At 35.7% G+C, this 24,422-nt stretch overlaps 4 protein-coding genes across 5 annotated transcripts in view; 3 read left to right on the top strand and 1 right to left on the bottom strand.

Annotated features, from left to right (window-relative positions):
• Positions 1-18,194, top strand: part of LOC144974883 (methylglutaconyl-CoA hydratase, mitochondrial-like) — a 29,012-nt gene extending 10,818 nt beyond the window's left edge. For both annotated transcript variants that reach the window (XM_078918337.1, XM_078918338.1), the window contains 3 exons: positions 7,760-7,807; positions 9,645-9,752; positions 15,588-18,194. In XM_078918337.1, the coding sequence (XP_078774463.1) occupies positions 7,760-7,807; positions 9,645-9,722 (126 nt within the window). In that variant the 3' untranslated portion in view covers positions 9,723-9,752; positions 15,588-18,194. The remainder of the gene's footprint in view (positions 1-7,759; positions 7,808-9,644; positions 9,753-15,587) is intronic.
• LOC144974882 (uncharacterized) lies at positions 428-6,655 on the top strand. The gene is made up of 3 exons (XM_078918336.1): positions 428-503; positions 2,209-2,458; positions 2,828-6,655. Exons 1-3 carry the CDS (start codon positions 500-502, stop codon positions 3,549-3,551), a joined length of 978 nt encoding a protein of 325 aa, XP_078774462.1. The 5' UTR covers positions 428-499; the 3' UTR covers positions 3,552-6,655.
• Positions 3,558-5,435, top strand: LOC144975541 (uncharacterized). The gene is made up of 2 exons (XM_078919702.1): positions 3,558-4,445; positions 4,479-5,435. The coding sequence occupies exons 1-2, from the start codon at positions 3,558-3,560 to the stop codon at positions 5,433-5,435; spliced, it is 1,845 nt and encodes a 614-aa protein (XP_078775828.1).
• Positions 18,195-18,361: 167 nt separating the features above from the next.
• On the bottom strand, positions 18,362-22,472 carry LOC144974880 (uncharacterized). Its single transcript, XM_078918332.1, has 5 exons — positions 21,969-22,472; positions 21,169-21,424; positions 20,198-20,641; positions 19,322-19,571; positions 18,362-19,103 (listed from the first exon to the last, which is right to left on the bottom strand). Exons 1-5 carry the CDS (start codon positions 22,279-22,281, stop codon positions 18,510-18,512), a joined length of 1,857 nt encoding a protein of 618 aa, XP_078774458.1. The 5' UTR covers positions 22,282-22,472; the 3' UTR covers positions 18,362-18,509.
• Between the last annotated feature and the right edge of the window lie 1,950 nt (positions 22,473-24,422).

The raw sequence follows: 24,422 nt of genomic DNA, 5'->3' as shown, positions 1-24,422 counted from the left end.
ATTTGATTTTATAATACTCGGGCAGCCTTATCGCTTAATCTCGAAAATAGGATGAAAGTGGTGATAAAAATAAGGAATAAGAAAGCAAAATTTCGTTATGAAAAGGGGATTTTTTTGATAATTAAGCATAATGTGTCGGAGACATGATGACTTAGTCATTTCATGACGTCGGAGATGCATTGAGAGATTTGGGAACGGGATAAGTTCCGTTGCTTGATTCGTGGCTAAAGTTCAAGTTTTTTGTGCCACATTTATAGAAGAGTTAATTCCGTCGACTTATAAAGTGCCGTTGCCCATCTCCGACGAGTCCATTTGCGCTTGGTCACGCACAATGACTCAATGACGTCAGAGGCAGACTTAGCAAAATCCATCAATATTTCCTTTCTTTTAATTCATCCACGCTCGTTTTTTCGTGCTCTGATCAGCACATTCATTGTTTCGTGCATTAAACCAAGTATTTTCACGGAAATTCTCAGTGTGAAGTGATCATCGCCTTTAAATGGGTAAGTACTTTGAACTACTGTCTTGGTCATTGTGACGTCGAATTCACGTTGTGAACCGTTCTTTTTTATCTTTTATCTTAGCAAACTTTATTTCAAAATAAAAATGTTAAAATTACATCACAATTAGAAAATTTTGCTTATTATTGTACTCTTGGGTTTAGAGTTTATTCAATTTAATTTTCTGGTTTCGACGTCATAGAGGGGCCGTGACAAAGGTCAGCATGACGTCGACAATTTGTGTTAGCTGTCATCGTGACGTCGGATTAAGATACTTTGTTGTTTTTGATAAAATAGGCATTTTTATAGTATGTAGGTTCATATGACTCTTTGGAGGATTTGCATCTAAATTATATTCACGACATTGAACGTTATTTTTAATTTTTGCATCGGTCTCACCATGGGTCTTCTCCGACGTCACAGATAAGACATGACAAGATAGAAAGTGTGTCACTGTGACGTCGTAGTTATTTTATAAATTTTAGATTAGCCCCTCTTTTTTTACTTCCACTGATGCACGCCAAATCATGTGGTTGATTTCATTTTTTTAAATGCTAAATTTTGAAGACGAGTCTATCATTTTTGGAGTAGAGCTGATGGCATTTAAATGAAATTTGGTTTCCGACGTCACGGTGACCAATGTAATGTCTTGTCAAAATGACGTCGAGGGCATGTTGAGAAAAAGAAGATAGTCACGATGACGTCGTAGGGGTGCTACATCATGGTTTTTTAAATGCCTTGTTTTAGAGAGTGAAGACTTCAGTCCCAGTAATTCCAATAACGCTTTTTTTATGATCCTCTAATTTCCTGGTTGTTATTGTGGATTCTTCTTATCCGGTCATTTAAATTATGACTATTTTCTCCCTGACTTCATTCTGACCAAATTAAGATTTTGTCACAGTGACGTCGATAGTCAAGGTTTTTTTTTCTGAAGATGAATTCTCTTTTAGATATAAAAATTATTCCTTTTTCACTTTTGATGCTGGGATAGTCATCTCCTGTTATATTTTTAGTCACGCATGTCTGTTAAGCAGTAATTGTTCTCCGACATCCTGATGACCAAAATACTTTTTTTCATTTGTGATGTTCTGCACTACATTTTAAAAAAAAATAAAACTCGATGTTGTCCAGAGTAAGTTCAGTATTAAAAGAAAAAACCTCCCATCCTCAACCTGGGTCTTGTGATATTTCAGTGATTTTAATGTTACTGATGATTTGCCATATCCGTGTGACATAATGATATAGGTTTGTCATAAGATGTCATGGTTTATTTAATTTCTTTTAGTGTTCTGGCCCACTACGAAATTGTAATTTTTGTTGTTCAGTTTTTTTGTTTTAATGATTTTCTTCCAAAGCTCCTTTTTGGTTGATTTAATTGGGCTGTAAATTGTGATTAGAGGTCCTATTTGATACCATTTATTTTACGTAGACAGACAAGAATTTGAAATATTTCGACTGTCCATTGCTTTTTATCTAATGAAAATGAAGCTGGTCAATACGGTCGAAAAGGGCATGAAGTTGGGCCCCAAGTTTGTGTTGTCAATTTTCGAAAGAAACATGTTTTTTAAAGACTGAGCAGGGATGTTTTCAGATTACATCATATGAAAATTGTGAGTTTAGGCTCGTCTATTTCTGTTTTTTAAAAAAAATGTTAAGGAAGTTTCGTATGAGTGATCATAATTATGAACAATTTTGTCATATTTTACAGAGCGTCCCAAAAGAGAGTGTCGTCGACGACTGGAGTTTGATATTCCACAACCTGCTCCAACTCTCACTGCTGCTGAGAGGAAGAAACAGTCAAACCATCGCTACAGGGAGCAGTTGAAGGCGGATCCTTTGAAGTACAAGGAACATAAAGAGGCTGATAAGTTGTGGCATCGTCACTATCGCCAGTCGTTGCTGGAGGACAAGAAGGCAATTCAAAGGGAAGCCACAAGAATCCGCAATATTGCATATCGGTTAGTGTTATTTCATTCTCTTCATCACAATGATCTTAAATGGGGTGTGCATAGCATTTTATGAGCGCATGCTTGATATTGTTTACGGTTATATGTCCCCATAGTTTTTGGCATTATTCATTGATCAATATTCATCTACTATAATGGATGTAACTATGGTAGTGTTAGCAAAAGTCAAGTCTCATACTGCGACCCACTATTTTTCAGTGGTTGGAAAATTTTCAAATTTATAATTAGATCCCTGCTTCCTTTTCATTGGTGCTGAAATGACCTAAATGTGTTACAAGCGCTGTTAAAACCCTTAATGCAAACAAAAACAATACTCAATTCATGCCGTTATTCAGCAATTTCCATCTTTCTCATTTTCAGTGCTCGGTGTAAGGAGAAAATGCAGATCACAGGCCCCAAACGAAATACGAGGCTGGATGAGAAAAAGCTCGAGGAGAGGAGGGAAAGGAACAAACTGAGTCAACGGAAGCGGCGTGCGAATATGTCCTCACAAAAAAAGCGGAGGGAACGAGAAGCCAGTCTCTCCTACTATCATGAACACAAACCTGCAGGAAATAAATTGCAGACATCATGCTCACATAATACATCTGCAGATATATCACGCTTACTTATCGACGCATCATGTCCTCAACCTTCCATCAACGCATCAAATCCTCAACCTTCCATCAACGCATCAAATCCTCAACCTTCCATCAACGCATCAAATCCTCAACCTTCGATCAACGCATCAAATCCTCAACCTTCCATCAACGCATCAAATCCTCAACCACCCATCCACACATCATGTCCTCAACCACCCATCGACGTATCATGTCCTCAACCACCCATCGACGTATCATCCTGTCCCCAACCACCCATCGGCGCATCGCACTCAACTACAGACACGTCAACTCCAAACAGGTCAACAGTATTCAGGTTGAGAAAGCGTCTGGCCAAAGGTGGTCGACTTTTTGTGAACTTAAGAAGCCTAGTTAGGTCCGTTCATAAGAAGGACAAGGATGCTCTACTGGATGTTGGGATTGTGTATCAGTCCCCATCAAAGCAAAAGTCAACACAAAAGTGGCCTTCCCCGCTTAGTCGGTAACGTGATATGCATTCATGCATTGTAAAGAGACTGTTGGCAGGTCTCCCCACGGAAGGCCTCTACCAGAGGAAAGGGAAATGTGCCTCTCTAGTACAAGGGTACTACTTGGAGAGGTCCAACTTTTTACCTGGGAAAATGGGTGTGGCAAGGAAACTTCAAGTTAGGAAAGTGCTTGACAAAAGCATCGCAAGCCTTTATTCTGATTTTATTGCTGCAAATGGATGCCTCGTATCAAGGTCATCATTTTTTAGGCTAAGGCCTAAGAATGTTTTATCTTATTTGAAAATCCCTTTGCGGCAATGCCTCTGCGAGATTTGCCTGAACCCGATGTTAAAGGCAAAAGTCCTGAACACTGTCATTGACAGGGGCTCCAAAGTAGTTTCATTGTCAGCCTTGATTGGTTTGACAGTATGTGGTGATGGTAGGGAATGTGTGAGTTGGGAATGTGAGTCTTGTGGTACAGATGGGTTGGATGACATTGTGAGTACGGTGAAGGATGTGAATGTGCATGTGTCTTGGCGAAAGTGGGAAAGAGTGCAGCGAAAGTCTGGAATGAGAATGGATCTTGTGAGAAAAGAAGGGACTATTAATCAGCTTGTTTCCGAGCTCAAATCTGAGCTCTTCCATTTGGCCATGCATGATTTTGTCCACAGGTGGCAAACTAACCAATTCTCCTCCCTCATCCGTGATATACCCAGTGGGTGGGCTGTTGCTGTTCTTGACTTTTCAGAGAACTACTTGTGTGTTCAGCAGGATCAGCCTCAGTCCGCTTACTTTGGGTATTCACAGGTGACTGTTCACCCCTGTGTTATTTACCACACCTGTTCATGTGGTTCACGCATCATGGACAACTGGGTCTTTGTCAGTGATGTCTTGCAGCACAGTGCTGATATGGTGCATTGCATTATGCAGCATATTCTTAGATAGTTGGAATCCCTGTCTCTTTCTAGAGTTGTCGTCTTTAGTGATGGTTGCTCATCACAGTATAAATCCCGTGTTCCATTTTCATACCTGCAGTCCTATCACTCTTCATCTGTTTCCGTTCAACGGTCTTTCTTTGGGTCAAGGCATGGCAAGAACCCATGTGATGCTCTTGGTGGGGTTTTGAAGCGAGCTGCAAAAAATGCTGTCAAAGCAGGTAAGGTCACCATTCAATCTGCTGAAGATCTTCATGCTTTTGCTTGTGAGAGGCTTTCCGTCCATCCTCCAGTCTCTGATGGAATTTGTGTCCATGTGCGCAGGAGCTTTTCCCTCATTCTTCCCTCTGACATTTCTGTCGATAATATCATCCGTCCAACTCAGTGTCTACCTGGTACTCGTCAGGTTCATGATATTCTCAGTACATCTGATGGTTTGCTCTTGAGAAATCTGTCTTGTTTCTGTCCGCCTTGTGTCTCTGGTAACTTCTTGGCTTGTCAAAACTCCAACCATGTTGATCCATGGCGTCATACTCGTCGGTTCGTGCAGGTGAAGGATGTCCTCAGTCATTCTGTGAGCACTTCTGGGCCAAATGTTGACTCGTCTGCTTCACCTGATGTGTGTGACAACTTGCCTGTTTCTGTGGAAAGGTCACGTGAGTCTCTTTTCTTAGACGTCCTTGGCATATTCTCCAATTGTCATTCTTACAATGAGCTTCGTTCTGTTGTAAGACGGGTTTCATCCTCTTTCGTGAATTTTCCACTTCCTGAATTTATGTTTCATACAGTGAGCAGTGTTAGTGGTTCGGTGGATTCTTTTGCCTCAGAACGTTTCTGTTTAATGGGTATTCAATATTTGGTACCCGTTGAAACTGTTGGAGATGGTAACCGCGTGCCTAGATCCTTTAGTTACCATTGTTTCGGCACTCAGGACCATCATGTTGAGATAAGGTGTCGGATAGTCTAGGAGCTGGTTTCAAATGCTATGGACTATTTGTGCCTAGATCAGGATGAGTTGTCTTTTCTTATTTCCCATTCTGATACTACTTTGTCTGATAGTCCAGAGTCTGTCTTTCAGCAGGAAACTCTCAGTGTCTGTAAGTCATCAGTTTTTATGGGCATGTGGCAAGTGATGGCTGCTGCCAATGCTTTGAATGTCGATGTGCTCTCTTTTTACCCATTGTTGGGTCCACTGAGCTATCAGAAGTTTAACAATAAGACTTGCCGAGCTAGGGAAACTCGTACTTCGCATGCTTTCTCCATTTTCTGGTGCTCCACTCCTCAGCATGGAGCGGCTATGCCACTCGAGTACTGGACTGCTAATCATGTGGTTCCTCTGATGCCAATCGAAGAACCAGTCTTTGTGGTCTTGATTGAATTTCTTATGTATAACATATGATTTGTAGACATTTAAATGTATTCTTCTTAGTGGGATCTTGTGCTAGTGTCTGGGTGAGACTTTTAGGTGATCTCTAAGTACACTGATAGGGTGCTCTTGGAATCTGCACCCTATGTCTTATTTTTTCCTCAGGTCCTTTTAATTGTACATCTAGAATGTTTTTACTGTCCCAATTTTCTTCCTTTTACTGGCGCTGATGTGACCTGATGTGTTGCAAGTGCGGTAAAATCCTTGAAAACAAACACAATTCTTAATGCAGTGTCATTTATGCTGATATTTTTTATTATTTATATGAAATGCGTTCTGATTTCATTTTATTTCACCTTGTCCAGGCTTGCTTGCTTATTGTTACTGGAATTTCTACTGGCTGGCTTGATATCTTGAATATTGATAATTCTTTTTAAAAGTTACATTTGCCAGGCGGCACTACTAAAGTTATAGTTCAGTCTGTTTTATTGTGGATATTATAATATCTACAAGCATTCTGAGTTTTGTATTCCAGCCTATTATTCCTAGAGCTTCTTTTAGTTTGTTTCAGGAATACAAATCATTAATTCGTAACTTGCTATTCGTACATTCCTCAAATCTACCATTACGTTACAGCTATCACTGATATTGTAGCATGGTTGCTTTTATCATTATTGTTGCATTGCAATTACAACCTTTTTGTAAAAATGCACATGTTTTGTTGTCACTCGTGGGTTGATTTGATTATTATTCCAATGCTATTCAGATGTATATTTTGCCTTTCTATGTTCATATGTTTAATAAAGGTTGTTTCTAACTGATCATGATTTTTGATTTTTTAAAGGAGGGCACACACTATGTTTTAAATTGTTCAAACTCTACCAAGGCCCATATGTGATGGCCTTTCACTCCCTGTGACAAGGATTGTCCCAGTTGGGTTGGGGGGGGGGGGGGGGGGGGGGGGGGGGGGGGGGGGCAGATATCTCTCAACTAGTTCTAGTTCTGATAACTTTAGCCTGAACTGATTGGTTGTCTCTACCATTTTTGTGTCATCATGACGTCAGAGACCACGTGCATATTATCAAATTTTGTCTCATTTCCTAGTCTAATCCAGTCAGACGTACTATTGCCTATTTATTTGGTTCATTTTGGAGGATTATTAGTGATTATTGCCATCACTACCGTGAAAGTGATGCTGTGACTAAAACTTAAACAGTCTGTATTGTCTCCGACGTCATGATGACAATGTTCCATTGCTCAAACTAATTAGCTCTTTCAAAGGATGTCATAATATTGTTATCTCCAAAAAGAAACTTGCAAACTGTAACCTATAACACAACAATGTTACAATTCATTAGAACAGGTGGGGTGGTATAAACTTTAATTTGTGTCATCCATGACGTCAGAGATTTTTGACATGGGGCTATTTACCAGCTCATGTACTGGAAATAGTGACAGTTACTATCTTTTTCTACACAAATCCATGCCAAGGTATGCATTACCTTCCCTCAAGACACACTTTTTAGTTACTTAGAGTACATTGAATTTTTTGAACGTAAGCAACACTTTGGCATTGACCTTTTGAGAATGACTCATATACAATGCCACTTAATGATGATAGCCTAATGGTTATAAAACTTTTATTATAAAAAAAATGTAGGTTGTAAAGGTGGATTTAGATTTTTGTATAAATTAAGTCATTACCATCTTCTTCCTTTTAATCCTAATTTAAAACCGAACCCATAGGTCTATTTTAATTTGATTGATAAGCATTATTTTAGGCTGCTTCTTATCAAAAACAACATTTGAAATAATTTGAATTTTTTAAAAGGTGAATTAATTCAGCTACCATTCTTATTAGTTTTCTTTAATATTTTCTTCTTAAATTCAAGGCATTTATTAAGATCTTCATTGTCCCTCTACAGGTTGAAATTGATGCTGGAATGCGCTTTGAAGAAGCTTATTATGCTCAGGTTTGTGAAGTTACAGACAGGGACACACACACCACACACACACACACACAGAGAGAGAGAGAGAGAGAGAGAGAGAGAGAGAGAGAGAGAGAGAGAGAGAGAGAGAGAGAGAGAGAGAGAGAGAGAGAGAGAGAGAGAGAGAGAGAGAGTTAAGTTAACTTTGTTAACTTTAACAAATATATTTACATATAAATACATTTGAAAAGATTGTGAATACTCAATACTTGATGTGTTGTCTAAAAATGCTGATAATCAGTGATGATAATCTTCTGCAGTGTTCCAGGATTTTGGGATTTTCTAAAAAAAATTTCTTGCTGATTTTGCGGTGTCAGACATTTTCCTCTGATAAAAGCCCAGGTCAAGTGAAAACATCACCATCGAGTCTTGTGTCATATTTTGACACATATGCTCAAATGCATGAATTTTGGTGACATTCCCATTTTTGTGGCATCAGTCTAGACAAACTGGCGCCAGACACAAGGCAATTGATGTTCGAGAAGGACGAGGGGTAGATCAGTCTAGATTTTATTTGTATGTAGGTCAAGTGGGGTAGTAAACTTATAGCTGCGTTTAAAAAGAAAATTGTTATAAATCCCTCCCTGATTAGAAAAACAAAACCCCATCACAATTAAACTACTCTCTCTCTCTCTCTCTCTCTCTCTCTTTCTCTCTCTCTCTCTCTCTCTCTCTCTCTCTCTCTCTCTCTCTCTCTCTCTCTCTCTCTCTCTCGGCTACAGCAACAAAGATAAAACAAGTAAAAGCAAATACTTCCAGAACTTTTGACCAAGGTTAATTTGAAATCTCTTGAATAGATGGTACATATGTCTTTAAGATCGTTTTAAGAAAAGGACAATTCATCAAAACTTTACATAAAGTAAGTTATATCTATATTGTTAAGAATTGATGTTCATTAAAAGTAGTAATATAACATACGAAACTATGATATTTTATGTTATGGACGGATACATTTTCCTCCTTTTTGACAAATTGCCATTATCATCACTGGATAATGGGTAACTCTCAATAAATTTACCTATTTTGTGAACTATTAAAAACAAATGAATATAATTTCTATTCACTTTAGGTTCTATTTATTGTTTGGCTCTGTGGTCTAGTGGTATGACACTCGCTTTCGGATTGGAAGGTCCTGGGTTCGAGCCTTGCTCAGCGCATAGTTGGGTCCTTGGAAAATGCTCTTTACTCACAGTCTCTCACAGTACTCAGGTGTAAAATGAGTACCTGGCCATTAACAGCATTGTCTCTGTCCGATAAAATTGTAATATCGCCTAACAGGCGTCATATACCTTCCTACATGTTAAATGTTGCTGTTGGCTAGGGAGCCCTTGTAAAGCGCTTTTAGCATGTTTAGTGGATATTGCGCTATATAAAAGCTCAATTAAATTTTTTTTTTCTTTTTATTTCTGTGTCACTTTTTTTTTATCCTTCATCTGAAGTTTGTGATTCATTCCAGCATATTTATCATTTAAAAAATAATAGCTGATTTAGGTTAGTTTAAGTCATAAGGCCAATGAACCCTGGGTTTCTCCTGGTTTCTGTAGTGTCAGTGTTAAATGATTGCTCAATACCTTTTGTATAGGATGTTGATCTATCACAAAGTATTTTCGAAGGACCAAACAGAATCTACCTAATAACTGATGAGTGGACAGTGATGTCACCAAAAAAAAAAAATGATAATAATAAAAACCCCAAAAAACCCTTTAACTGGATTTGAAAAGGGATTGTTCTCATGCTTGACATGCTCCCGTTTTATGGTTTGTGGATGGGGCAAAGTAAGAATAAGTATAGGATATTCTCCATTGACCTGTCTGTCTTTCAGGTTATCCCAACAAAAGACAGACAAGAAGGAATGAAAGCTTTTCTGGAGAAACGTGATCCACAATACAAAGGCCATTGAAATGATTGTGTATTTTTTATACTGAATGAGGTAAGGTTTTTGATCAAAATATGTGGGTAATTAATCAAATGTTAAATTTTCTGGGAAGACAACAGCAATGGAAACTGACAGAAAGATACAGTTCAATAAAATGTCACTTCACGTTTTCCTACTTTCTATCTCCTTATCAATAATTGTTACCATACATTCTTAAAGAAGATTTCAGGAAAGAAATTAGTAGTGAATTATTGTAATTGTTTGAACTTTATTTTAGTATATTGGGGTCCCGATAGCTCAGTTGGTAGAGCAATCGCTTCACAAGCAAAGGGACTGAGATCGATCCCGGGTGCAGTCGAGATTTTTTTCTGACCCCTCCCAGTAGTGATTTGGTAGCTGGGTTTGTTAGATCTGGCGTAAGTACTTTTCAATAGACTAGCATCCTATCCAAAGGGTAGCAAGCAATTGCTATTGTCTGATTCAAGATATAGAAACTAGGGATAAACTCCGGCTTCATGGGCTAGGTAGCTCTGAAGAACTACAACCTATTTTAGACCCCTGTAAAAGATGGTGCGCAAAAACTGATATTGTCTATTTATGCATAAAACAACTCATTAACATCAGATGCTTTGATAAAAGGAAAATGAAGTCCCAAGGACAAGAACTGAGCAGTAAGAAAATGAACTAAAATGTAACAAGGACAAGAATATGAAATAATCACAGACCTGCCAACCAATACGATTAATCATATTTTTTGTCACTCATTTAAGTGGGAGTCGTGAGTGGTATGGTATTGACCGGACCCCTTTTAATTCTCTTCAATACCAAGTACGATATCATCATTTGATTCATGTTGTTATTATACTGCCAATTCCATGCATCCGATAGCATCGAAACACGAATTTGTTGGTTTTCTTACCACATTATTTCATCTTTGTTCATTCATTTCTATTCATTTTATTGTTTGACGTCGAATGTGCACCAGTTCCTTTCTTGTTCTATTTTATTCATTCATTAATTTTCTTTGTGTTTTAAAAACTTTTGTTATTATGTGAATTTCTTTACAATGGAGCCCTTTAAAAATGCTACAAAATCGAGGAAAGGCAACTGACATTTCTAAATACTTATTCAAATAAGTATCCTGTAACTTCATCTGCAAGGCCTGCCATTGTGACAGTTTAATCTCCATGTCTGGGATTTATGACATCAAGAGGCATTGTGAGACAGCAAAACATAAGAGCAAATGTGTTCTGTGAGAGCATCCATTACTATTGAAAACAGCAGTGGGCTGAGAGCAGATCACTGGTGTAATCCTACTCATACATTAAATGGATCAGTTGAGCCAACAGACGTCTTTACCACTGTCTTATTTCATTCGTACAATCTTGCATTAGATCATGTAAAGTCTGTGTACTTATTCAATTTAAGGCACATGCAAGAACCAAAAGATTCATAAAATAATTCATGTCAACATTATTTTTGGGTCTCAGAATATACTTTTCATTTCTGAGAGGTTGGCAGGTCTAGTGTTAAGTCATAAGCCACAGGCAAAGAGCAAATTTGGAAGACCAAGAGCATTTTGGAGGAGAAATTTAATTGAAGAAATATTGGAAAGTCCTGAACAGAGTAAGATCTGTTTGCATAGAGTAGGCAGGTATGGTGATACATACACACACCTGCACACTTACGCACATATAGAGAGAGAGAGAGAGAGAGAAAGAGAGAGAGAGAGAGAGAGAGAGAGAGAGAAAGAGAGAGAGAGAGAGAGAGAGAGAGAGAGAATTCAACAATATCTAGAGAAAAAAAAATCAATGGACCCTCAAAGAAGAGAGAGAGAAAGAGGAGGAGACAGAAAGAAAAATAATGTAGTGAGACCTTGGTGTAAAATGGACAACTTATTGATTGCGTCATCAAATAAATAGTGCAAATGTCTTAGTTCAAACTTATTGATTGGCTTAAGTATTTCAGTCCGTGGCGGTTCTAGCCTATTTATAGTGGTGGGGCATATATATGACATATAAATATATTTTTTAGAATATTTTTTTTCCACCTTAAAAAAAATAAAATATTTCAACCACAAATAATCACATTCACAATGAAATGACAATACCAGTAGATTTTAATGATTCCAAACGTAATCAAAAATGAATCACAAAAGAGAATACAACAAAAAATAAAGCGACGAGACATAATGCGACAACACCTTGACAATACAAGTCCATTTCGTTCACTCGAAAAATTAAAGAGATGCTTTAGTCCCTCAATATCGAGATTAATATTTCTGTTACATTACTGGTTTTCAGTAGTTCGTAGTAACTTTAAAGTTTTCATTGAGAAGCAACAACAGAGATATGACTCATTCAGAGCTCAAATTGCATCATTTTTACTGCTCTCTTGGTGGTTAGAATGATTGTGCCGGTGGTGGTAGTGGCTGGAATAGTGGTAGCGGTGGTGGTGGTGGTGGAGGAGGAGGAGGAAGAGGAGACGGTGAGGGAGGATGTAATTATGGTAGTGGTCTTGGTCGTGCTGTTGGTTAGAATGATAGTTGTGGAGACAATGACGGAAATTATATAATGATGTTGATATTGTTTTTATTGTTATTGTAGTACTTGTTGTTAATGTTGGTTTTGTTGTTATTGATAATGATGATTATGATGACAACGACAATGTCGTCAACAATGATGATTACCATACGATATTACAAAATTTATTCAATCTTAGGCTTTCGCCTATAAATCATACAATTGGATGACAACATACATGAAAGTGGACAAAAATGGTAAATGGAACCAAACAATAAACTGATACCATTAATAACCAGAAAAAAATACAACAATCGTAATACCACCAATACGTACAATGATAATAATAATAATAATAATAATAATAATAATAATAATAATAATAATAATAATAATAATAATAATAATAATAATAATCATAATAATAATCATAATGATAATAATAATTAAAAGAAAAGAAAAAAAATAAAAATAATAATATAATAATAATAATAATAATAATAATAATTAATAATAATAATAATAATAATAATAATAATAATAATAATAATAATAATAATATAATAATAATAAAAATAGTAATAATAATGATAATAATAATAACAATAATAATATTACCATCATCATTACTACCACCACCATCATTATTACGTTTCCAATCAGTTTTTCTCGTTTTAAAAAAATTTGATACCTATAATAGACTCAAATTCCGGTGATTTTTTTAAAGGGTAGTTAAAATATCTACGATTTTATTAACCCTGAAAACTACGATTTTTATTTTCCTATTTCAAGTAGGCAAGTCTGCTATGACAAGTATCAGTTCCATAGTCAAAAAAAGACAAACAAAAACAAAGTTTATTTAATCTTAGGCTTTCGCCAATAATTCATACAATAAAATTAAGACAAAATAATGCTACCAATCTCTCCTCATGCATTCGTTAGACTATAACAATAACGACCGTGTTATCTTTACTCCTTACCCAACCAACCCCTAGCTTCCCACCTCTTCATTGCGAACTATCTTATGTATGTATTAGCTTCAGGATGGGCAAGTACGGAATCTGCCCACCCTTCCTTTAAACGTATTTATTTCCTCTATAACTTAGTTAGAATTCAACTCTCTCCTTTCTCAGAAGAGTATTTCTCGTATACTAATTCAATTGTTGAGAAAACCAAAATGGTGGTTGTATTTTATATATTTATTTAGTCGTGACTTTTGAATAAAAGTGTTGTTTTATTAGAGGGAATACAAAGAAAATACATTGTTTTGCAAAAATATTTAGTCTGGCAATAAAAATACAGCAGTAATTACTTTAAGAATTTGAGAGAAAAAAAGGAACTAACAAATTAATTTGTTAAAAAAACAAAACAAAACAACAACAAAAAAAACAAATAAGAAAACAATTTAGATAAATGAGTTTTGAGAAGCACTAAAGAAAACGAGAAAAAAAAAATTTAAATGGATAAATAAATATATAAAAACAACACAAGTTAATACTAACTTGATATAATATTAGTAAATTAATAGATTTAATTCAATTCTGGAACCTTCCCAATGTCATTACATCAATGGTACCAGCACTAGTAAGGCAATAAATAAGAAAAAGTTTGTTTGCCAAAATCTCTATTTAGTGTTCACTGGTTTATAAGGTGGGCTCATTTGAATTATATCCGTGTAGCCCGACCTAGAACAAGAGAGGCCAGACAGCAAAATCGGAGTTCACCGTCAGGCGACGTGACGATGTGGGCGGAGTGGAGTGGTTGGGGTGGGGGGGGTGATAAAAAGAACAGGAGCGTATCCTGGTTTATGTATTACGGGGTGCATGGTGATTCTCAATCTATCAAAAATACACACAAATTGATTTCAGTACGAAGTATCATTTGCAGAATATTGTAGATTATGTTATATAGAAAGAAAAGAAAAAAAAACAATGAACAATCCATTTGTGAACCTTTAACACCTTTAATTTGCAAAGGACCAAATGAAAATCACAATACACATCAACTAAAACCTTGCACGTAAAACACAGGATTAAAGTGAATGTGAGCATGGTTTGATTGAAACCGGAAATTGGCAAGGAACCTCATTAACCAATAATATTTACATATTCGTACTTGAGTTTTTTTAATATAGCACAATATCTAATTAACAAGCTCAAAGCGCTTTACAAGGGGTCCCTAGCCAACAGCAACACTTAATATGTAATACGAGACAAACACCTGTTAGGCGATAGTACAATTTTTTTCTTGGACATGAGTACTGTGAGAAATGTGAATAAAGAGCCTTTTCCAAGGACTCAACTATGCGCCACGCACAGCAGGACTCGAACCCAGGACCTTCCGACCCGAAAGACATACCACTAGACATAGCCGCACTTAGTAAAATTAATTTGTATCCTTTAAAAACCGATGGTTTTTTTTTTGTTGCTTAATCAACGCTGAAGATTTGCACATTAAACTCACTTTAAATGTTTGAGATAATTTCTGATTAAGATTAAATATGATATACTACATGATATGTCATGTTAGAATATTATGATCAGTCCAGCTGCTCTAGACTATTTGGGCTATATAGATCCCTAATAAACCCTCCCTTCATTTTTTTAATCATTATTTTATTCTTTTTTTTTTTTTTTTTAAATTCATTATGGCAAAAATGGAATAAAAACACGCAATTTGAAAAATCAAAATCATGAAATGAAATAATTAGTTGATCACCCTTTGAGTAAAGCAAATTTGTACAAGTCAACTTGATTTTAATGAAAGTGAACAAGTCAACTTGATTTTAATGATTGTTATAAGTTATAGACTAACCATTACAATGTGAACAGGAAAACATAACAGTATAATATGCATACTAACTAATTGAGATAGTATTGACAATATATTATTGTTCTAATTATGACTTAAACTCTGCTATCAATATATTATTGTTCTAATTATGACTTGGGTTATGACTTAACCTCTGCTATGTAGCAGTAGAACTTCTGCCTGGAAAAATCAGGTATGAGATCAGATCCTCTGTCAATTTTTTTTTTTACTGTATGTTTCAATCTGCATTTCCTAGTATTAACAACTCTTCTTGTCTTTATGCTGAAGTTCATACACTCTAAACTTATGAAAATAAGATTTAATTCTGCAAATTATCTGAGCTTTAATATATTCAGTCTTTCGTGATTTGCTTGTGACAACAAAATAATTAGTTAACCAAATAAAATTTCTTTTTCTCAGAATTTAAAAATAAATATTTGCACATGCTCTCTAATAAAAGTACGTATTCGAGTAAATGTTTATAACTTTCCAAGTTGTTACTAAATGACTAAATCACTTTTTTAATAAATATTTTTACTTTGTATTTTTCATACAGATTGCAATCAACATGTTATGACAAGATGTCTGGTTGTTGACAAGAATTGCTCACTTTACAAGATATGATTTTTTTTTTCATAACGATTTGGTCTATATATCAAGAAATAGATTTTTATTTGATGTTTTCTCCTTTGATCCGCATTGCAATTAAGCAAACCACCTATTAACTGGGTTAGAGATTAAATTGATATTTTTTTGTCCTTTTTCTTTCTTTATTTAAAAAAAAAATTACTTATCTAGTTAAACGTGTCGTGCATTTATCTTAATCACACAACTGCACAGTCCTTCAGATCCATGAGAGCGATAGAGCTGAATATCATCCCAGTCTCTGTAGCATTAAATAGTCAGTAGCAATTGCTTGCTACTTTTTTAATAAGACGCATGCCTTTTGCAAGGACATATGTATGTCTATGGTAAAGTACATTCTTTCTGCCAGCTCTTATAGGCCCAATTACCATTCACTACTGGGTGGACACAGGAGTCAACTGAACCTGGGGTCAAGACAGGTTTCCACTCCACCAATCAAGCTATGGGAACCCTCTAAATAACTGCTACACCGATCTTATTAAGATAAAAGTTTTCTCCTGTATGGATTTTATTTAGAAATTGTCGCGCATAAACCTGAATCACAATTGCAATACGGATTGGTTCAGGAGATTAATCCTATCTTTTTTAAAATTATTTATTTATCGGAGCCACTGATATATATGGAATATATTTAGAACTGTTACAAAATTTAATTTAGATTATTTTTCCATCTTTTTGAGAAATCCCAAGTTGTTTTATTTATTAACCAGTAATTCTGTTCCATCTGGTGCTAACACTACTTTTATTCGTTTTTTCCCCCCATTGTTACTGATTTATACAGCTTTAATATATTTCATATCTATAATATCACTTGTCTCATTCATATACTCTTCACTCATTTCATGTTGCGAAGATTTTGTTTTTTAAAATGCAATTTTACTCTTAAAATGTTTTTAATATTTTAAAAAATTAACCCCACTATAACTCAACAGTGCCTTTGCAGAAAGAAAATCGCTGCTTAAATCAGTAAAAACAACAACAAAACAAAAAAGAATTAAATTTAAAAAAAATGGGGCAATTGTTGAACAGTTAAGACTTAAAGCGCTTAGATCAGGTTTAATAGATATTGTGCTCTATAAATTTTTATTGTTTTTTTTTTAGAAAATATTAATCCTTTACAGATGTTACTCTTGCCTGTAATCAGATTCTACTGTTTTCAGCAACCGAGTTTCAATACCTTAATTAAGTCTTGAGCCTGAGCTGCAGTGCTGCTTTTGCTTTCTTTGTCAAAATGGTTTCATTTGTAGCTACTTTTATTACAATCAAATAAAGGGAGAAATTATAATTGAGAGAGCTTGAACCTTGTTATTGACCCTGTGCATGGTTTTATAATGGTTTGTTTTTTTCCATTAATTTTCAATGGAGTGCCATACTTTGCATAATATTTGATTGGGGATCTATCTTATTTAGTTACGTTTTTCAAGCCATTCTTTAGCATAAACAGACTTTGATTTCAGCTTAGATACTAGTCATTTATTAATACAATACACTCAGCAAGAGCATTATTCACTCAGTGTCATCTCTGGTTCCACGAAAAGTTAACTGTCTTAGTGTCAACTCTGGTTCCACGAAAAGTTAACTGTCTTAGTGTCAACTCTGGTTCCACTAAAAGTTAACTGTCTTAGTGTCAACTCTGGTTCCCCGAAAAGTTAACTGTCTTAATCTCAACTCTGCGGTGGTAATACCCAAACTTTCCTTTTAAAGTGGATAAATTCAACTCTAAGTCAGCAAATTTTTTTTTGCTGCTGCAAGATGTTGAAGTTAAGCGTATTACAGTGTATAAGAAATATGACACACTTTCTCCATTTTATGAGTTGAGATAAATCGGACACCGAAAAGTGAATTTGACTTAAAATGAGAAGAAATATGAACTTGTGATTTTTTTGCAATGTAAGAAATGGATGGTATTTATTCCCCACCATAAGAAATGGAAGTAAGTCTCGAATTTCCTATTTATATCTATAAATTCAATATCCCGCACCTAGTTCATCCTGACATGATATTGCTTTCAGAATGTTGGTCATAATTAACATACATGTATCCTCTGGGAAAATTTACCCAGCACTAAAAAATGAAATTTGTAATCAGAAATTTTTTTAGGCCATACTTTTATAGCAGATTTCCACTCTACTCTCCAATGCTCAATTTTCTTCTTGAAGTATGCGATGTGTAACAATGTTTTCATTTATGCTGTAGCATTATTTCACAGTTTGTTTGAGTGTGTGAGACTGTCTACCGGTTGCCATTATCCTTTATATGTGTCTTTTTAAAAAATTGGTTATAACCAGGCCCAGGCCCTCTGTGGGAAGTGATATTTTTTGTTATTGTTTAATGAGTGTAAAAAAACGTATGTCTCAATTTAAATATCCTTGAAAATTCAGCTTGGGTGCCTCTGTGAAACTTATGTTGGTCTTAGGCTTGGTACATGGATAGATTGATTCTATGATCCTACTCCGTTGCCCTTGACCTATTTACCTTTGTGTTTTTCCTAGGCAACTTTGATCCAAGAGTGATAAAGCTGGCATCGCGGAAAATTGCCATTTGAAATCCCAAATTTTGCCAAATTTTGCCACAAAAAAATGACAATTTTGCCACAAAAAATAGAAAAATTTGCCACATTTTGCCGTAAAAATTGCCATATTTTGCAAATTTTGTTAACTAATCGGATAACTTTTTTTCGTTCCCGGGGACCCCAAATACTACAATGATCTGAAGATGCACACAAAAGTCACTCAGGTGCAGATCAGAATGAAAAATGATTTAAAACATCAATCTTAATCTTATATCAAAACAAAAGTACGAAAAACCTGCAAAGAGAGGTATCAAAATTTAATTAAACAAGATATTCATAGGAAATAAAACTGTTATAATAAAGGAACACCAAAGCCTTTAAGTTTGCTTCGTTGAGCCGCCTTCTCCTGTCTGAAAATACAAGATTATAAATGGAGAAGGACCTCTCAGCATCAGCAGAATTAAGGCAGGTGTATATGTATCTCTTTGCCAGCGTAGCAAGATGGGGAACATCTGAGCTAACACTGTTCCAAAAAACAGTCAGATCAAGTGGAATGCCTCCAGATGCCGACACTGCTCTTGGACCAAGAGACTCTTTATATCGAAGTACTTCTACACGAGGTACTTCATGAATACCAGGAATGGTCAAAGAATCAATATCAGAGTCAGCAATGAACACTAAATTGCAAGGATTGAAGAAAGGTATCTCCTTCAATAATTCCATCCCTGGTTGGCCTTCCGTCGATGAATATTTCTCAAGCTTTTCATTGGCCAAAGAGAAAGCTTGACAAAAACTATCCTGGAGCTGAAGCTTGAGATGTTGGTCCAGGTCATGCGGACAGTGTCTTTCTACATCTTGTAGGGTCACATGGCAAGATGAAAACTGGTCCTTAATTTCCATGAGCTTTGACCACGCCTGGTGAAAATAGAAATAAGAATAAGGCAAGGATTAAAAAACATAAGAAAGTATTTTTGTTTGTAATTCTTTTCTTGCTCTAGTCAAAGACATTCAACTATAATGTTGTGTCCAAAGGCAGAGTTTCAACAAAGATGGAATCGTTTCATTAATAATGATACCTGCTCTTAATCTTATAAAATAAGATTTAAAGGTAGGAGGAGAAAATGAATATTTACTGTCATGGCGATTGGACGTTGGCTTTGGAATACATCAGTAGCTACAACGATGGACTGAGACTGCTGGATTATAAAGCTCATCTCTGCTTGAATTAACTGGCGCTCCGACACCGAGCAGAGGATATCATTCAAGTAGACTAACGACTCTGGAGCCGTGCGCCCACAGTGCTCCATTTCCTTCACAATGAATGTGGCAAAGTGCTGCAAATTTTTCTCATGGTATGAGACCGCTTCAAACCAACAATTCCATCTGGATTTTGAAAAGGAAGTAAAAGAAATGATGCATTTTTAATTCATTTGTTAAATTGAATTTTTATTTGAAAAGAAGATAACATTATACCTACTTAATCTATCAGTTTTTGGCCTTATAGTATAGTCTGTTGAATTTACCATCATCATATGACTTGACCTAGTGAGGACTAATGTTAGGCATTGACTTTAATGGTTGACTATGACCCTCTTACTTTACCCCGAAATAATTGTGCAAGATAGCTTCCAATATTTATTTTTAAAAATTCTAGTGCATTTTCTTATATCAATGGTTAAAGCAAACTAACTTTGAAATAAAAAAATGATGACAATCTAAAAAGATAACATAATGGAATAATCAATTCTATTAAGCCATAGCAAGCACTTTCCCAGTCAGATACTTAATTAAAGCTCATCTTTTCAACAAAAAAAAGGGAGCAGATTACTATAACTGTAACATGATACTACTAAATATGTTTACTAACATATCAAATTAGGTAATAAGAATGACTGACCCTCCTATTTGTCAATATCCAATATTAACAATGTGTCACCTTTAGGTGAAAAAAGTTTTTTTAAAGACCCAGATGAATCATGACCAAGAAAGGAAAATTCTCAAAATCTCACCGTGTAGCGATTGGGTTTGGAGGCATCTTTGGAGATTTGACGAGTGGTGTCAGGAATCGCAGATATCTTGCCTTTCTGGCATTGGCGTTCCAAAATATCGCATTTGCAGCTTTGACGAATTTGTTGGTGCGATTGAAGGGCTTTCTGAAGGCATCACCCACTAGGCTCATGATATGAGCCATGCATGTGATATGCGTAGCATTTGGCATGAGCCCTTTCAATACATCATTGAAAGCCTTCCTCATGTATGCTGCATTGTCTGTGTTTACGGTGACGACGTCAGTAAACTTGATGCCAGTGGAGACTAAGCATTCAATTATGGCCGTCGCAACGGTTGTGTGGTTTGTGACAGACAAAAATCTTGTGTCCAAGAGGTAACTTTGGACTTTGTCCACATCAGCGCTCAAGGGTTCCAGTGGTGCAGCTAAGACATTGAGGACAAACCTGAAAAGATAGGCGATACAAATAAGAGAAAACACAAAATAACATATAGGGAAGGATGCAAAAGTGATATCATAATTGCTCTCAGCATTTAATTATAGAATTCAAACTAAGGATTCGAACTGATCACTGTGTATGTTGTGTTGTGTAGTACGCCCATATATATATATATATATATATATATATATATATATATATATATATATATATATATGTGTGTGTGTGTGTGTGTGTGTGGTATATATATATATATATATATATATATATATATATATATATTATATATATATATATATATATATATATACCACACACACACACACACACATATATATATATATATATTATATATATATATATATATATATATATATATATATATATATATATATATATATATATATATATATGATTGTGCGTGAGTGTGTGTGTGTGTGTGTATTCACCTGCCTCCTACTCCTATATATAAATTACTCTTTCGCTTTAGTTTCTACAAACATTGTCAGTCAAAAACAAAAAACAAAACCCACCTTCCAACATCATCAGACATTTCATCACAGATGATGGCCACAGGCTTGTTTATAACTTTCTTATACACCACTTCTTTTTTGTTGGTGAACTCCCTCTTTAAGTAGCATTCCTGCAGCTGATGAGCTTGTGGAATGGCACCACCGTTTTCAACTCTTGTCTGCAAGAAGTTTCTGACTGCTGGGTGGTCAACCTTCGATAAGGGAATGTTTGCTGCAGCAAACATTGAAACAACTTCATTGCAGATATCATTTCTTGCTGAAAGAAAGAAATTTAAAAAATAGTTTGTTAATATGAATAGCTTAAAAAAAATAAGCTTTATATGGCGCAATATCCACTAAACGTGCTCAAAGCACTTTACAAGGGGTCCGTGGCCAACAGCAACATTTAACAGGTAGGATGGGACATGAAGCCTGTTAGGGGATATTACAATTTTTTTCGGACAGAGACAACGCTGTTAACGGCCAGGTACTCATTTTACACCTCCATTTCATGAGAGAATGTGAGTAAAGAGCCTTCTCCAAGGACTCAACTATGCACTGAGCGAGGCTCGAACCCAGGTCCTTCCGATCCTAAAGCGAGTGTCTTTTCACTATACCACAAAGTAATAATAAAAAGAACAACAATGATAATAATAATAATAATAATAATAATAATAATAATAATAATAATAATAATAATAATAATAATAATAGTAATAATAATACCCTCATCTTTTATATAGTTGTAATTGTATAGATTTATAGAGCAATATCCACCCAAAACTAAGTACTCATTTAGAGGGAAAGGGTGCACCACTCACCTTGCGTTGAAACTGTAGACGGTTTCTTCAAAACAGAATCCAATGTCCTCTGCTTCTTCACCGCTTCACTCTCATCCACGTCAGTGGCATGTGACCTCTTCATTCTTTCTTCTTTTGTTTTATGGTCTGCGGAATTGCGGTGGCTATCCACAGAAGACTTTCGTAAGTGGTCAATAACCTTGTTGCATGGTGTGCAGAATAGCTTTGAACCACTGACGTGGGTCCACTGGCTGTATTCTGAGTGTCGCTGGTGTGCAGTGACATGGCGAGCACATTTTGCCTTCTTCATGTCTAAACCAAGGAACTTGTCCATAGCGAGTTTGTAATCAACAAGTAGATGTAAGAGAAAAGAACGCCGGTAGCGAAACCAATTGAAGATAACAATAATAGCGTCACTCGTCACTAAGGTGAAAGTGAAAGTAGAAAAACTCCTTTTAATTGCAATGTAACGTCTGTTGTTAGTAGTATGGCAGTTTAAAAACCAGACTGGGCAGCTTCCAGTAGCAGTTTAAACAGACCAGGAGCTATGAGAAAATGAAAGAAAGGGACGATGCTGACTTTCGGAAATTCGCCACTTTAAAAAAACCACTCGGGTTAAATAATGGTGAAAAATTTAGATTTTTCATGAAATTTGTAAAATTTGCGGTAAATTGCGGAAAAGTGCGAATTTTGCGGCCGCAAATTTGCCATTGCGGCCGCGAAAAACCACGATGACAGATAAAGGCATTGAACTCCTGGGTGGGATTCCTGGCCGCCCATAGTGGGCAGGGTGGCATTTGCTGTTTCTTCTATCCGCTTATATCTGTTTTCCAATTTGCTTTCTGTCTTTGTCTTGGAATGAGATCACTCAGTTTTGTCCTGGCCCTGACTGGAGTCCTTGGCGGGGAGGGAAACAGTCAAATGTATAGTTATTGTGAGATTATATTTTTTTCCTTGTCAACCATCTCTCTGTTATGTATTGTTATATTTGTTATTTTGAATGTTTATGTAAGCAATTAAGTGTATTCATCTTAGTTGGATCCTGGGCTGGTGTCTGGATGAGACTTATAGGTGATCTCAAACTAAGAACATTGATGGTATGATTTTGGAATCTACATCTGTTCCATATTTGTTCCCAGTTCCCCTTTGTATATCCCATTTTCTTCCTTTTTACTGGCGTTGATATTACCTATTGAAAGCGCCGCAAAACCTTTAAAAACAAACAAAAAGAACATTGAACTCGAAACTGTTGGCCATACTCTATACTCTTCTCCAAGGCATTGATGTGACTCCATGTACCATAAATCATCCAAACTAAATTGAGATCTGACCTATACGATTTCATCCTTAAATATGTGTCTACTTGATTAAACGACAGATTATTTTTTATTATTCTGACTGGATTTTAGAAAGAAATTGACCAGTTTCATGCATTCTTAATCTCATGAATTAGTCAAATAAAATTGGTCAAGAGAGAAGACATACTAGATGTTTTGATAGAATCAGATTATTTTGAGCAATAAGAGAGAAAATATATAATCTTAATTTGTATATTTATTACAACACAAATAAATTAAGATTATGTATTTTCTCTCTTTTTGCCCAAAATATTTTATTACTTTCGCTAAATCATTGATGTCAACTGTCTCTTTATTGCTTTAAATTTGTAATTAACTTCACGGTACCTAATTTATTTATGCCTTTGGGGTGTTATTATACAGTAGCCCAAATAATTACAGTGGCTGAATAGGCTTCTAACTTGCCTGTGTCTTAACCGTCCTATTAATAAAATACTGCTGATGTCACACTCCTGTTTGTTGTTCCTGTTTGTAAATCAAGAAGGTGAACAGTTCTCATTACAAAGGTGGTCTTCCAGGGGCTAATTAATTTTTCACCAGTCCACAGCACTTTACTATCTCTTCTGTTCCCCATTACATCCAGAGAGAGCCCTGAGCCCTGCTATTGGCATCTCATTTTTTCCTAGAGCAAAAAAGTTAAGCTCTTATAGTTCATATTGCGTCTCGCACTGAGGCTGACACCTGCCTAGGTTATCTTTTTTTGAGATGAAACCTAAAGCCAAATTTTCCTCTGGGGTGGATAAAGGGCATTTTCAACAAACAAACAAAAATCATTTTCCTCTCCATACGGCCTTGCATCTATGTTCTGAAGGAGACTGTATGACTGTATGGTTTCACCTGGGCCACATCCAGAGTATTTTTCTGAAACTGAAAGGTGAACTATCAAGATGGATTTAATTTTTGAGAGATGATTTTTTTTCCTTTAGATAATCTCTTCATTAAATATTTTGTCAGTGATAGGTTCTTTCTTTATGTTCTTTTGTAACCATTTGAGTGTACACCTTCTTGTGGTTTTCCTGTGGCAGTGTCATTGTGAGACTTTTGATGATTTCAGACCAGCTACAATACAAGGATAAATTGCCCATGGACCTTCTTCTGATCTTTAATGAACATATTC

This window comes from Berghia stephanieae, chromosome 6, assembly GCF_034508935.2.
Source record: "Berghia stephanieae isolate SIO BIC M18660-M18661 chromosome 6, UCSD_Bste_1.3, whole genome shotgun sequence".
NCBI lineage: Eukaryota > Metazoa > Mollusca > Gastropoda > Nudibranchia > Aeolidiidae > Berghia > Berghia stephanieae.
This window is presented reverse-complemented; position numbering and strand designations above follow the sequence as displayed.

Coding starts and splice junctions, on each gene's coding strand:
- LOC144974882 (XM_078918336.1), top strand. Junction 2,459..2,827: donor ATCCGCAATATTGCATATCG/GTTAGTGTTATT, acceptor TCTCATTTTCAG/TGCTCGGTGTAAGGAGAAAA.
- LOC144975541 (XM_078919702.1), top strand. CDS start 3,558: ATGCATTCATGCATTGTAAAGAGACTGTTGGCAGGTCTCCCCACGGAA. Junction 4,446..4,478: donor TGCAGCACAGTGCTGATATG/GTGCATTGCATT, acceptor ATTCTTAGATAG/TTGGAATCCCTGTCTCTTTC.
- LOC144974880 (XM_078918332.1), bottom strand. CDS start 22,281: ATGGACAAGTTCCTTGGTTTAGACATGAAGAAGGCAAAATGTGCTCGC. Junction 19,572..20,197: donor CCAAACCCAATCGCTACACG/GTGAGATTTTGA, acceptor TTCAAAATCCAG/ATGGAATTGTTGGTTTGAAG. Junction 19,104..19,321: donor AACGTCCAATCGCCATGACA/GTAAATATTCAT, acceptor TATTTTCACCAG/GCGTGGTCAAAGCTCATGGA.